This window comes from Delphinapterus leucas, chromosome 4 (genome assembly GCF_059928025.1).
Source record: "Delphinapterus leucas isolate spDelLeu-1000000601 "Yukka" chromosome 4, BTC_Dleu_Yukka2, whole genome shotgun sequence".
NCBI lineage: Eukaryota > Metazoa > Chordata > Mammalia > Artiodactyla > Monodontidae > Delphinapterus > Delphinapterus leucas.
In genome coordinates this window covers 86,156,073-86,169,427 of record NC_143132.1, presented here as the reverse complement: position 1 = coordinate 86,169,427, position 13,355 = coordinate 86,156,073, and the positions used below count along the sequence as shown (strand labels likewise).

General features: G+C 35.2%; 1 protein-coding gene across 7 annotated transcripts in view; it reads left to right on the top strand.

The window, feature by feature from the left end:
• FXR1 (FMR1 autosomal homolog 1) overlaps nucleotides 1–13,355 on the top strand; it is a 57,647-nt gene that overhangs the window by 21,435 nt on the left and 22,857 nt on the right. For 5 of the 7 annotated variants that reach the window (XM_022571441.3, XM_089910808.1, XM_022571417.3 and 2 more), the window contains exons 4-9: nucleotides 7,372–7,443; nucleotides 7,861–8,009; nucleotides 8,239–8,332; nucleotides 8,779–8,895; nucleotides 10,198–10,368; nucleotides 11,937–12,015. In XM_022571441.3, the coding sequence (XP_022427149.1) occupies nucleotides 7,372–7,443; nucleotides 7,861–8,009; nucleotides 8,239–8,332; nucleotides 8,779–8,895; nucleotides 10,198–10,368; nucleotides 11,937–12,015 (682 nt within the window). Of the gene's footprint in view, nucleotides 1–707; nucleotides 733–7,371; nucleotides 7,444–7,860; nucleotides 8,010–8,238; nucleotides 8,333–8,778; nucleotides 8,896–10,197; nucleotides 10,369–11,936; nucleotides 12,016–13,355 lie in introns of those variants that run through there. The other 2 variants (XM_089910810.1, XM_089910809.1) reach the window with 2 other exon arrangements.

The window sequence follows — 13,355 nt, the reverse complement described above, 5'->3', positions numbered from 1 at the left end:
TTGGCTGTTAGCCCCTTGTTCTGTTTATTATCTATTTTATTTTTTGCCCGTGTAGTTTTCGATGTTGGAAATGTGTACATTTTATGGGTAAGTTCCTGTTATATATTGTGTTTTCTCCCGGGCATTCTTTAAAAAGCTGTGCTTTAGTGGCTTTTGCCATTAAGAATTTATATTTTTACTTATTCAGATCTGCCAATTTTCCCAGATTCAGATCTGCCAGTTTTCCTGGTGTGGCCTCCAAGATAACCCATTTTAGTACTTCTACAGAGATGCCCCCCCCCCCTTTTTTAAAGAGTATTTAGGTTTTTAATATAACTTGATTCTTTTTAGGGTAATTTATTGCATAGTATATTGATTTTTCTTTTTAATTAAGTCATTGGCTACTGTTCTTTTTGTGCTAGTCGTAAATACTATAATAGCAGTGATAACAGCTGACACTAACCCATATAATATATATATATAACTAACTGGCTTTTTAAACACGTTCTATCAGTTTGACATAATAGTCTCTTGAGGGCCTCTTCTAAACTCTATGAATACTTTAATTAACCTTTCCAAGGTTCATGTAGCCTGAAGGTTAGGAAGTTGAATAACCAGTGTAAGTTTTTGTCCTGAATGTTATTCTTTCTAATATGTCATGCTGTATTACAGGGTGTTGTCAATTTTGTGCCACATTCCCAACTCTTGTTCTTTTGCAGCTCTAGGAACCCTTCCTCTTTGAAGAATGGAAAGGTGACTATGATTTGGCCGTTAGTAATTGATTTAGAACAGAAATGATCCAGAATGGAGCTTTTCATTAAGCTGTCCAGGCATTTATCTAAAATTCAGCCATACAACAGAAGACCTAAATAGACATTTTTCCAGAAGACATACAGATGGCCAACGTACAGATGTTCAACATGGCTAATTATTAGAGAAATGCAAATCAAAACTACAATGAGATATCACCTCACACCAGTCAGAATGGCCATTATCAAAAAGTCTACAAATAATAAATGCTAGAGGGGGTGTGGAGAAAAGGAACCCTCCTACACTGTTGGTGGGAATGTAAATTGGTGCAGCCACTATGGAAAACAGTATAGAGGCTCCTTTAAAAACTACAAATAGAATTACCATATGATCCAACAATCCCATTCCTGGGCATATATCTGGAGAAAACTGATTTGAAAAGATATAGGCACCCCAGTGTTCACAGCAGCACTATTTACAATAGCCAAGACGTGGAAGCAACCTAAATGTCCATTGGCAGATGAGTAGATAAAGAAGATATGGTGTGTGTACACACACACACACACACACACACACACACGTATATATACATACACAATGGGATATTACTCAGCCATAAAAAAGAATGAAAGAATGCTATTTGCAGCAACATGGATGGAGCTAGAGATAATCATACTGAGTGAAGTAAGCCAAAGACAAATGTTTTATGATATGACTTATTTTTTTTAATTTTTATTTTTTTAATATTTTGGCTGCGCCAGGTGGCATGTGGGATCTTAGTTCCCCGACCAGGGATTGAACCCATGCCCTCTGAATTGGAAATGTGGAGTCTTAACCACTGGACCGCCAGGAAGTCCCCATATGATCTCACTTATATGTGGAATCTAAAATATGACATAAGTGAACTTATTTACTAAACAGACTCACAGACATACAAAACAAAGTTGGGTTACCAAAGGGGAAGGGGCGGGGGATAAATTAGGAATTGGGGATTAACAGATACACACTACTATATATAAAATAAACAAGGACTTACTGTATAGTGCAGAGAACTATATTCAATATTTTGTAATAGCCTATAATGGAAAAGAATCTGAAAAAGAACATATACACATATATATATGTATATATACACACACACACAGATATACACATATATATATACAAAACTGCATCACTTTGCTGTATACCTGAAACTAACACAATATTGTAAGTCAACTATGCTTCTATTAAAAAATAATAATAATTAAAAAATTCAGCCATATGAACTTTCCATTCTTGTAGGTCAGGTATGGTTAAATATTGGCGATTTCACATGGCTTACTCTAAAATTTTATTACTTTACAAACATGTTTGTCTACATCAGGCTTGCCCTTTCCAGCCAATTTATGAGACTTAGATGAAATTATAAAACATAAATTAGTGTCTGGTAGTGGCCTCAAGAAGACACTATATGGCTTATAATAGAAAGTTGGTTTTGAAAAGTCTAAGATTCAAAGGTTTATTTTTAAACCTAATTGGTGGCTTTGTGTTGATAAAAACTGGCATATATTTTCAAATCTTTAAAGTATTTAATATAATTAATTTTTTTTGATAAGTGTCTGCTTAATAGTTGATTTTGTTAACTAAAGATTGCTAAGAAAATTGGTAATTCCCTGGTGGTCCAGTGGTTAAGACTCTGTGCTTTCACTGCTGAGGGCCTGGGTTCGATCTCTGGTCAGGGAAATAAGATCCCACAGGCTAGCTGCGTGGCATGGCCAAAAAAAAAAGATTGCTAAGAAAATAATTCTCAGCTTGTAAAGTTGGAGATGATGGGAAAATGAAGAGTTCTTTAGATTCTCTTAAGCTGGATATATAGTATAATGTTCTGGGATATTGGAAGGGCAGTAGAAAGAGTTTTTCCCCAGTGATTTCACATGTGAGGTGCCTTATTTTTTATTATAAGATGCCTACCTTATTCAGCAAGTTAGTAACACACACAAACGTGTTACATAGGAAGCCTGACATCTCAAGCTAATAGGTAATTTTATAAGACTTTTTAAGTTTTTCCTCTTGGGCTTAACATATTTGATATATAAAAACTTTTTTTTTGAATTGTGAAGTCTTCTGGTTGAAATACGGATAGGCAAGTTTTTGTTCTTGTGACATACGCCTTCCATCTTTTATGGCAGATAGTCAGACATTATGGTTCTACATCTTTATAATTTAGTTATAATCTTGGGATAGGTCCCTTGAGAGAAATTTAATAAAGGGATTAAGAATAATTTGATGTAGAACACTCCCTTACCTTACAATTTCTTTTTTTAATTTGGCCATGCCGCATGGCATGCAGGATCTTAGTTCCCTGACCAGGGGATCAAACCCGAGTCCCCCTGCAGTGGAAGCACAGGGTCTTAAACCACTGGACTGCCAGGGAAGCCCCCTTACCGTACAGTTTTTTAATTTCGTATTTTACTTATAAGACAAATACAATATACATGTATAATTTACATCTTACCTTTAAAAATGTATCAGTTTGATTCTTGCAACCAGTCTGAAAATTTTAGCTGTCTGTAGTTAGTCTTTCTCATAATATGAAGTCAGCATTGTTAGTCTTAGTGCTTGGGAATGCTCATACGTTAAAGAATAGGTGAACATATTCTTTATTACTTTTATCTTTTTCTTTTGGGGAATGGGCAGTTTCCAAGACTTATGAAACCCATTTGTTAAAGTATCAGCCACAAATACTAATGAGATAATAACTGTTGTGTAAGTAGATAAATCACATTAGTGTTTTCTAGATGTTAAGCTTGCTTTCCTAATGTACATTTTCTATTTCTTCATAGATTGTAATGAGATAAAATAGATATGAATAGTACTCAATAAATGTCTTTCATGTAGTTGTAAAACAGGTCATTATGATTAAGCATTCAGTTTAATGCTTAACATTATTTAGAATTAGGTAAAAACTGGTAGAAATTGTCTACTGGTGGTGTTCACATTATTTCTATTTGGTTATAACTTTGAAAGGCATCGTTGAACATTATTAACTTGAATGAAAAGCTGATAACATTAGGATCCAGACTGGAATTCCATTTAAGTCATAATTTGGTTGTGTGCTGGAATTTGGAGGCCAGTAAGGTTTGACTAGGATTCATTTGGTAGAAAGAATACTGAAATAGGCTTTTGGAATTTAATTCTTCCATGAAACTGTAGCCTTCTTCAATCTGGGTACTGTTGTGTTTTTAGGTCTCTCATGGGCACTCCTTAGTCTTTTTTTAAAGCTCTTTCTTGGATTTGAAGAAACTTAGAATGTTAGAGAAATGAGGGCCATTGCCTTAGAGTGTGAATTGCTTTCTTGGAATAGTTTGGGGATTTAAGTGAATTGAAATCTGAAGTAAGGGAATTTCTGTGAGGTGCTTTTACTCCAATGATGTAGTCATAAATAAATTCAGTAATCTGCATCTCGGACATAGTATGCTAGGGCGCGGTTTTAACACTTGGTTATTAAAACAACTTTTTATTGTGTTGAGTACACTGTTCATTTTGTAAAGGATGTTATTTGACCCACAACACAAAAGTGGAGGCAAATTCATAGCATTTTGATTTGAGCCAGGAACTTAGATTAATTTGGCTTTATGAGAGAGGCTTTGTTTTTCAGGGATCAGTTATTAATGAAGTTTACAGAGATGGATGTAAGTATAAAATGGAATCCAGCATTTTAATGTTCAGTGAGAACTAAAGCTGCAAGACAGTCCACAATGTTTTATTCTTTTTTGTAGGTAAACTTACATAGAAAGCCAGATTCCTAGACGGTTATTCTTTGGTGAAACAGAACAGGTAGTTTATTTTAAGACGCATTTTTCAGCATTCAAGCTTGAGGCACCCATCCACTGTAGATCAACAAGAGATACACCAGTCTGTTTAGCTGAACTGCCTTTCTAAGATAGTGCTTGGAAAGGGCACTTTCCTTCTTGTTCTCAGGGTTTTCTTTTTGTTTTTTTTAATTCTCAGTATACTAGGGAAAATAGTCAGCACTTACCATTTGAGTCTAATGGGCCATTTTTATTATTTTTTCTATTTTTAAGTCATTTTACATGTAAATTTACAGAAGAAAGAATAAAAGGATGGTGAAGATAAACATTATTAGATATTTTAATAAGCATTTAAACAAAGAAATCCAAGTTTTTATTCATGTTTTCCTGGTTTTTGACGATACATGTACCTAAAATGAGCAAAGTTTTCTGAATATTAACTTATTGCTCATCAGCTATCATGGATAAACCCAGAACATACCCATCTTGTAAATGCTGATATCATAAAGTCCATCTCTGGTATGTTCTAGTTTATCATTTCTTCTGTTTCATCTTACACGCTTGAATTATCAGAATGCAGTGGTTTAAGAATACAGTTGACTCTTGAACAACATGGGTTTGAACTGCATGGGTCCATGTATACTCGGATCCCCCCCGTGCGGCTTGTGGAAGTCTTAGTTCCCTGACCAGAGAGTGAACCTGGGCCCTCAGCAGTGAAAGTGTAGAGTCTTGACCACTGGACCACCAGGGAATTCCCACTCAGATTATTTTCAATAGAAAATGCTACAGTACTGCATGATCAGTGGTTGGTTGAGTTTGCTGATGTGGAACTGCATATACAGAAGGCCGTCTGTGTTACACTCAGCTTTCAACTGCATGGAGGGTTGATACCCCTAACCCCTTTGTTGTTCAAGGGTCGATTGTATTTTGGAACTTCTGATGGCTTCTAATTTTATCGAATAGAATGTTAGCATCTTTGCCCTATAATTACACCACTCTCATATTTAACCAATTGGATTGACTAATGTGCATTTCTTCGTCATCTGTTTCTTTCTAGTCACAGAAGATGGCAGAGTATTTTAGGATGTAGGAAAAATAAGGTTCCTGGATTCTGTCTTAGATTTATGTAAGGGTTCATTGGATGCTTAATAACAATTGCAAGACAGAATGAGTTTTATTCTATTCTTAAAAAAAAGGTAAAAATTTCTTTTATTTTGGAAGATCTGAAGAAAGGATAGAGTCAAGAAATAGTTAGATTTACTCATATAAGAAATGCAGAAGCTAAAATTGAGTTCACTGGAGCTTCATTGGTATATAGGCTTTTTTTTCCCCTCAGCTTTTCTCTAATCATGGTATGCAGTAAAGTTGATCATGAAGTTTTGGCTTATTTATTTTTAGTTCCAGTATTCCACCACTTCAAAGATTACTCTCATTATCATCTTGATAGAAGCTTCAGGCTTTCCAAAACTGTTTGCCTATCAGTAGTTGTTTACATTATTTCACAAATGGCTGTTAACATGTATTGATTGGTAGATTTCTCTGTCCACCTGTGTAGGGGCAACCTTAGTTTAATCAAGATTTTTGTGAGTGTTTCTTATTCATCTCTTCCCATCCGCCCCCCCTCCACTTTCTCATGTATTGAAAATATATCAAACAAACTGCTGTGTCGTAAGAAATAACTCTAATTCTCAATGGAAACTTTTCTAATGTATTATATTTCAAAATACTTGGTAATTATAGAATACGTAAGATACAGGGTTTTTTTTTGCATAGGAGGTTTTGTAAGGTATGTACTCTGCTAGATGGACTAAATGTGTGTATAATTTTTTTGTTAGACTTTTAGTACATTTAAGTTCCTCAGCAAGGGATTTAAATGTCATACCTTGAAGGAATTTTAAAATAGGAAGAAATCTTAAAAACTTTCTAAAAACAGTTCTTAATTTCAACATTTTATAAATACTGATAACAGATTTAAAATACATCTTAATAAGGTTCTAGCTTATCCTTACTTCTGATACTTGAATCATCAGAATGCCATGCTCGAAGATGAACAGTGTTGACAGAAACTGAAAGACCTATGTTTTACACTATGTAAAACTGTCTTGTAAGAAGCGTTTCTTTAAAATAATATTTATTGGAACTTCCCTGGTGGCACAGTGGTTAAGAATCCGCCTGCCAATGCAGGGGACACGGGTTCCATCCCTGGCCCAGGAAGATCCCACATGCTACGGAGCAACTAAGCCCGTGCGCCACAACTACTGAGCCTGCGCTCTAGAGCCCGCGAGCCACAGCTACCAAGCCTCCGCGCCTAGAGCCCATGCTCCGCAGCAAGAGAAGCCATTGCAATGAGAAGCCTGCGTACCGCAATGAAGAGTAGCTCCTGCTCGCCACAACTACAGAAAGCCTGTGCAGCAACGAAGACCCAATGCAGCCAAAAAAATATATAAAAATAAATAAATCTCTTAAAAAAAATAATACTTATGTTTAGTAAACCCTCTTGAATTTGGAATTCGATTTCCAAGGAGCCAAATTGCCCAAAGAGGGTTCAGTTTTATTTTTCAGTAGTAAAATTTAAGCGTATATAACTTTTATTAAATCATGTTAAGTACACCAGTTTCATTTTGCTCACAATATTTTTTTTTAATTAATTTATTTTGGGCTGTGTTGGGTCTTTGTTGCTGTGCGCGGGCTTTCTCTAGTTGCAGTGAGCAGGGGCTATTCTTTGTATTCTTCACAATAAAATTTTTGATTCTTGATTTTAATGGAAGTTTACGCTTATAATAAGTCATTGTCTATAGTGTTGAAATCTTTTTGGATGAAGGAATAAGGGCATTTTTTTCCTTGTCAGGTGTATTCAAGAGCAAATGATCAAGAACCATGTGGATGGTGGTTGGCTAAAGTTCGAATGATGAAAGGAGAAGTAAGTGATGTTGAAACTTGCTTTGTGACTGATTTTCAAGGAAATACCTCCACTCCTGGTTCTGTAGATGTTACTCTAACTCTTATTTGTTAAAAGCCTACTTCAGAAATAGTTAATCATGCCTTTCAAAAAGTCATGAGACCAGTAATTTATATTTGTGTTCTGGATTTGCAAACACCAAAGCTGCTCTCCAGAGGTATAAATAACGCAGGTGTGTGAGGACCACCATAGTTCATGCTTGTAAGAATGTATAATCTAGTTTAGGCAGATCAGATTGATGTAACTAAGCTGTGCTTTAGTATTTGTGCCACAAGGGGGAGGGTCTACTGGTTAAGCTGAGCAAGGTAATTAGAACTTCATTTAAAGCTCATTATTTTTGTTCAGATGGGATTTTAAAAATATTTTGATGTCTTTTAGTTTTATGTCATTGAATATGCTGCTTGTGATGCCACTTACAATGAAATAGTCACATTTGAACGACTTCGGCCTGTCAATCAAAATAAAACTGTCAAAAAAAATACCTTCTTTAAATGCACAGTGGATGTTCCTGAGGATTTGAGAGAGGCGTGAGTAATTTTGTTTACTGTTGAATTGATTTGTGAATCAAGAGGATTTTTCAGTGCTACAAAGAACTTTTTCCCCCAGACGCCCAGTCAAAAACTTTGATAGAAAATCTTTTTAACAAACAAAAGTTTTAATGGGTGGTGTCAAAATGAAATACTGAGTTTTCATTATAATTGCCTTCTAAATTTAACCTATTATTTAGGTCTTACCCATGAATTACTTTCTCCCTAGGTGTGCTAATGAAAATGCACATAAAGATTTTAAGAAAGCAGTAGGAGCATGCAGAATTTTTTACCATCCAGAAACCACACAGCTAATGATACTGGTAAGGTAACTCCATATTTTAAGGTAGATAATGAATATTGTACAGATTTTATAAATATTTCAAAAGATAAAAGCTAACTTGTTTTATAGTGACTTTATTAAAATACAGTGTGGGAGAAATTTTTTTGCAGTTATAAAGTTGTTAATTTGTAAATTTCTCCTGGAGTAAGGAAAAATCAATATAATATTCTTTACATCATAAAATCCTTAATATATGGGATCCTGGATTCTACCTGCGCCCCCCAGTCATAATTTGAAGAGCAGATCTAAGTAATATGGAAATTAAGAAAACAAAGTAAGATTAACTTGTGGCGAGGGGCGGTGCATGTTAGGTGAGGAGAGAAGTATAGTAGACGAAAATCAAGGAAGGCCTTATGTGGAAGGTTGTGTTTGTATTACCTTGAAAAAGGATTTAAGTTTTTGAGTGATTAACTTGTGTGTTTATAGTCTGCCAGTGAAGCAACTGTTAAGAGAGTAAATATTTTGAGTGACATGCATTTGCGAAGTATTCGTACGAAGTTGATGCTTATGTCCAGAAATGAAGAGGCCACTAAGCATTTAGAAGTAAGTGGGTTTACTTGTAAAAGGTTTTTTGCGTGTTCCATATAGTTTCATGAGTATATTATTCAAGTTCCATGGCTGAAACTACTTGACTGTTAGGTAAGGCAACTTGGGACCTGTTTTATGGCTAATAACTGGAGTCATTGTGTCCTTAGAAGAATTACTTTTTTCTATTATTTTTATCAAACATAGCCTTTTGTCTGCTAAATTCCTGTTGAGTTATTTGTTAGGACTTGGATGACAGGTGCCAAAGAGCTTAAAAACTCACTAGGGATTTCCAGTAGAACTTTATTGCTGGTTTTTACTGTCCTGTATCAGTCACAATGCATTTCCTTAGTAACTGGTTCACTATAACAACTCCTGGGTAAGAAGAGAGGATACGTGGCTTATAGTTTTAAAAAAGAGCCTGTCATTGCTTCTCTCCATCCTAAGGTATTCCTGTTCTCTTCTTCGCTGCCACACTATTAGGAGATGTGTTCTCCCCACCCCCTCCCACACGCACTTGTGCACACACGCTGTCTTAGAGAAATTGGGGTACGTTTATCTTTAGGATAAGTACACGAATGCCCTTATTAATTTAAGAGTTCCAAACAAGGGATATGTGAATGAGTTTTGAAACATAAATCGTCTGAATTGGAGAGCTTCCTGTATCAGTAATTCTGGAAAATTGTTTTAGAATTACTGTTTTCTGTGACCATGATTAAATAGATGGGTCAACCTTTTTTCCCCTTCCATTATATGACCCCAAATGAATTTCCTTTATTCCTTTTTCTCTTAGTTCTTTTTCTTTTTTAAAAAAAATTATAGTGAAATAAACATAAGATTTACCATCCTAACCATTTTTAAGTGTGCAGTTGATAGTGTTGAGAACTGTATTCACATTGTTGATCAACCAATCTTCAGAACCTTTTCATCTTGCAAAAGTGAAACTCTGTGTCCATTAAACAACTTCCCATTTCCCCTTCCTCCTAGCCCCAGCTCACCACCGTTTTACTTTGTTTCTATAAATTTGAGTACTCTAAATACCTTTTGTAAGTGGAATCATGTAGTATTTGTCTTTTTGTGACTGGCTTATTTCACTAAGCATAATGTCCTCAATGTTTGTCCATGTTATAGCATGTATCAGAATTTCCTTTTTAAGGCTGAATAATTCTGGTTTTACTCACATATCACATTTTGTTTATCATTCATCATTCAGTGGACATGTGGGTTGCTTTCTCCTCTTGACTGTTGTGAATAATACTATGAACATGGGTGTACAAAAATTTTTTTTGATCTTTTATTATAATTTGCCTCTTTTACTAGTGCACAAAGCAACTTGCAGCAGCTTTTCATGAGGAATTTGTTGTGAGAGAAGATTTGATGGGCCTGGCAATAGGAACACATGGTAGTAACATACAACAAGCTAGAAAGGTTCCTGGAGTTACAGCTATTGAGCTAGACGAAGATACTGGAACATTTAGAATCTACGGCGAGGTAAGCTGTTTGCCCCCCACCTTGGGTAACTTTCCTATAACATATTAACTATTGTCTGGAATTTCAGTTTCCGAAGGGTGAAACGCTTTAAATTAATCAGCCTGGCAATCGTTGCATGTATGTTAGGGTGGATTAAAGGTTGTGTTTAATGTGTACTCTTCTCAAAAGTTACTTAATCAACTGCTTCTGAATTTTACTGTTTCATGTGCATTACAGATAATTCAAATATTTTTTGAGTGCTTACTGTTGGGTACTGGCAGTTATAAATAGCATATAATAGAATAGCTTTTGTAGAACTTGAATTATATTTTGTCACTGGTTAATTGTGACATGTGTGTGGACAGGAAAATAATTGGAAAAATAAATCAGACTTTTCTTCATTGAGACCATCCTTCACATTAGAGAAAATGAGTTTTTTGGGGGTGATAATTTCAAGTCTTGACTTTTCATTTGAGTCATATAGTAAATCTTACTAGAGGCCTGATTTTTACTTCCGAAACCGTTAGAAGTGGGCAGTATAACAAAGTAATTGAGATGAAAGGCTTTGGAGCCATACTGCCTGAATTGGAATTTTGTCTCTACCACTTTGAGAGGGCTTGGAGAAAGTTACTCAGCTTCCCTGCGTAATTTTCCGAATTGTAAAATGAGAATATTAATAGTGCTTACCTTACAGTTTATGAGGATTAAATACGGTTTAAAATTTTTTGCTGTGTATAATACAGGGAGCACACAACATACTTGACCTGTGGTTATTAAAGGACAAACATTAGAAGTGGAAGTTAACTGTTACTAGACTATAAATTCCTTTTGGAGAAGACACCCCCGCCCCCATCTTCTGGTCTTTTAAAATCATAACCATTAGCGATTAGGAATTTTAATGATGTTATCAGTAGGTAATTTTTTTTTAAATGCATCTGCAGAAACCTTTTAAATCATTTCTTACGTTGAGAATGAAAAAACAATGCAGATAGTACAGACAACATGAACAATTTTTTTTTTTTTTTTTTGCGGTGCGTGGGCCTCTCACTGTTGTGGCCTCTCCTGTTGCGGAGCACAAGCTCCAGACGCGCAGGCCCAGTGGCCATGGCTCACAGGCCCAGCCGCTCTGCAGCATGTGGGATCCTCCCGGACCGGGACACAAACCCGCGCCCCCTACATCGGCAGGCGGACTCTCAACCACTGTGCCACCAGGGAAGCACTGAACAATTTTTTTTTTAACATTCACCTGGAGAATTCAGCATAGGAGTGTGGGCCAGATGTATTTAGGATTGGGTTAAAATTTGGCTAATGTAAGTAAGTTAAACTCTCTTAATTTTCTCAGGAGCTTAAAAGGGACCTTAGAGATGTCTAACATATTTTGGTTGTAAAAGACTCTTTCCTAGCTGTTTAATGATTACTGTGACTTTTTTTGGAAAAATACTTCATGAATTATTTGACTTGAAATGTCACTCTGGTGGTCTGAGCAGAATCTTGTACTAGAGCGTAATAATTCAGTTTTTATTTTTGTTGTGGATTGTGGGTTTCTTCAAGGTGGAATTTCATGTTTGTTTCCCCTCTCTCACCACCAGAGTGCTGATGCTGTAAAAAAGGCTAGAGGTTTTTTGGAATTTGTGGAGGATTTTATTCAGGTTCCTAGGAATCTTGTTGGTAAGTACTTCTGCTAAATGTTAAATAAGTTAAATGTTACTTAATTACGTACAGTGACTTAATTGAAAATTAGAGTTTTCTGATATCTTAAAGTTATGTAGAGTATTTTTTTTATAACAGTTTGTCATTATAGTTTTTCTTAAGCCTTTTCATCCTTTGGCCTCTTTCTTAATATTTTCATTTGCTTGATGTCTTTATCATTCATATATCCATCAAAATTGTCGTAGTACTTTTTGAGAAGGTATTTGTGGTAATTTTTTTCTTTTGTTTAATGTAGAAGAAAAAGTAAGAATGGACTAACAATAGGGTAATAAACTTCTACACAGTACGCCTCGAGTAAGTAATAGTTGTTGCAAAGGCATAGAATAAAGTTTAAGAAGTCATAGGCAGGAGAGAAGGATGGTGATGATGATATGAGGGGAGGTTTCACTATTAAGTTTTTGACACTTAGTGAAAACTGCTGCGCCCATGGGTTATTAAGTTAAGTGGCAATTTTTGAATTTGAAGGTGCAGTTAAATGAGCATTATAGCTTGGGATTAGTTGTTTAACAGCTTTGTTATTATCCTCTACATCTGTGCTGTCTTTTAAAATGCTGTTTGAGACATATGGGAGAAGCTTTGGTCACATGTTAAATACTTAGTGATTATCCTAAAAGTTTGACATAAATAAAGCATCAACATGATGTAGCAAAATTTACTAGGGGAATGGTTTTTTATGATTTTTTTGGTCATCTATTGAATCTCATTAGTTTTTTGACCTTAAATAGTTAGAGCCCCTTGGGCTCCATTTATATATAGTTACACCTGTAGGAAGATTCTGTACATGTTTTACTTGTCAAATTCCGTAAAACATTAGTAGGTGAAAATTAAAAAAAAACAAACACTTCCACTATTAAAAAAGATGTTTGTTTTGGCCAGTAAAAAGTAGTGTGCTTGGGATAATAGTGTACAACACAAGAATTTGGACAGTTTCATGGTGTTCAACTATATAAAAATCTTTTCACTTCTGCCCAAACGTTTGGATGGGTATGATATATACTACCAGTTAAGAAAGTTCCACTTATCTGTTCTTAGAAACCACTGTTCACTGTACACTGAATTGCTGGAGATTATGAGTTGAGAGGTTACAATTAAATGTAAGTCTCAGGAATTGTACATAATTTTAATAAATGTTAAGATACAAAAAGTTACCAAATGTTTATTGTTGCCTAATGAAATTGCCTTTGACAAGAAAGCTGCTTTTGAAAATGATCCCCTTTGTTGTTTATATAATGCTCTATTATTGACAGCTATCAGTACTAACATTTTGGTTGCTGCTTTTACAGAACATAATTTAACTT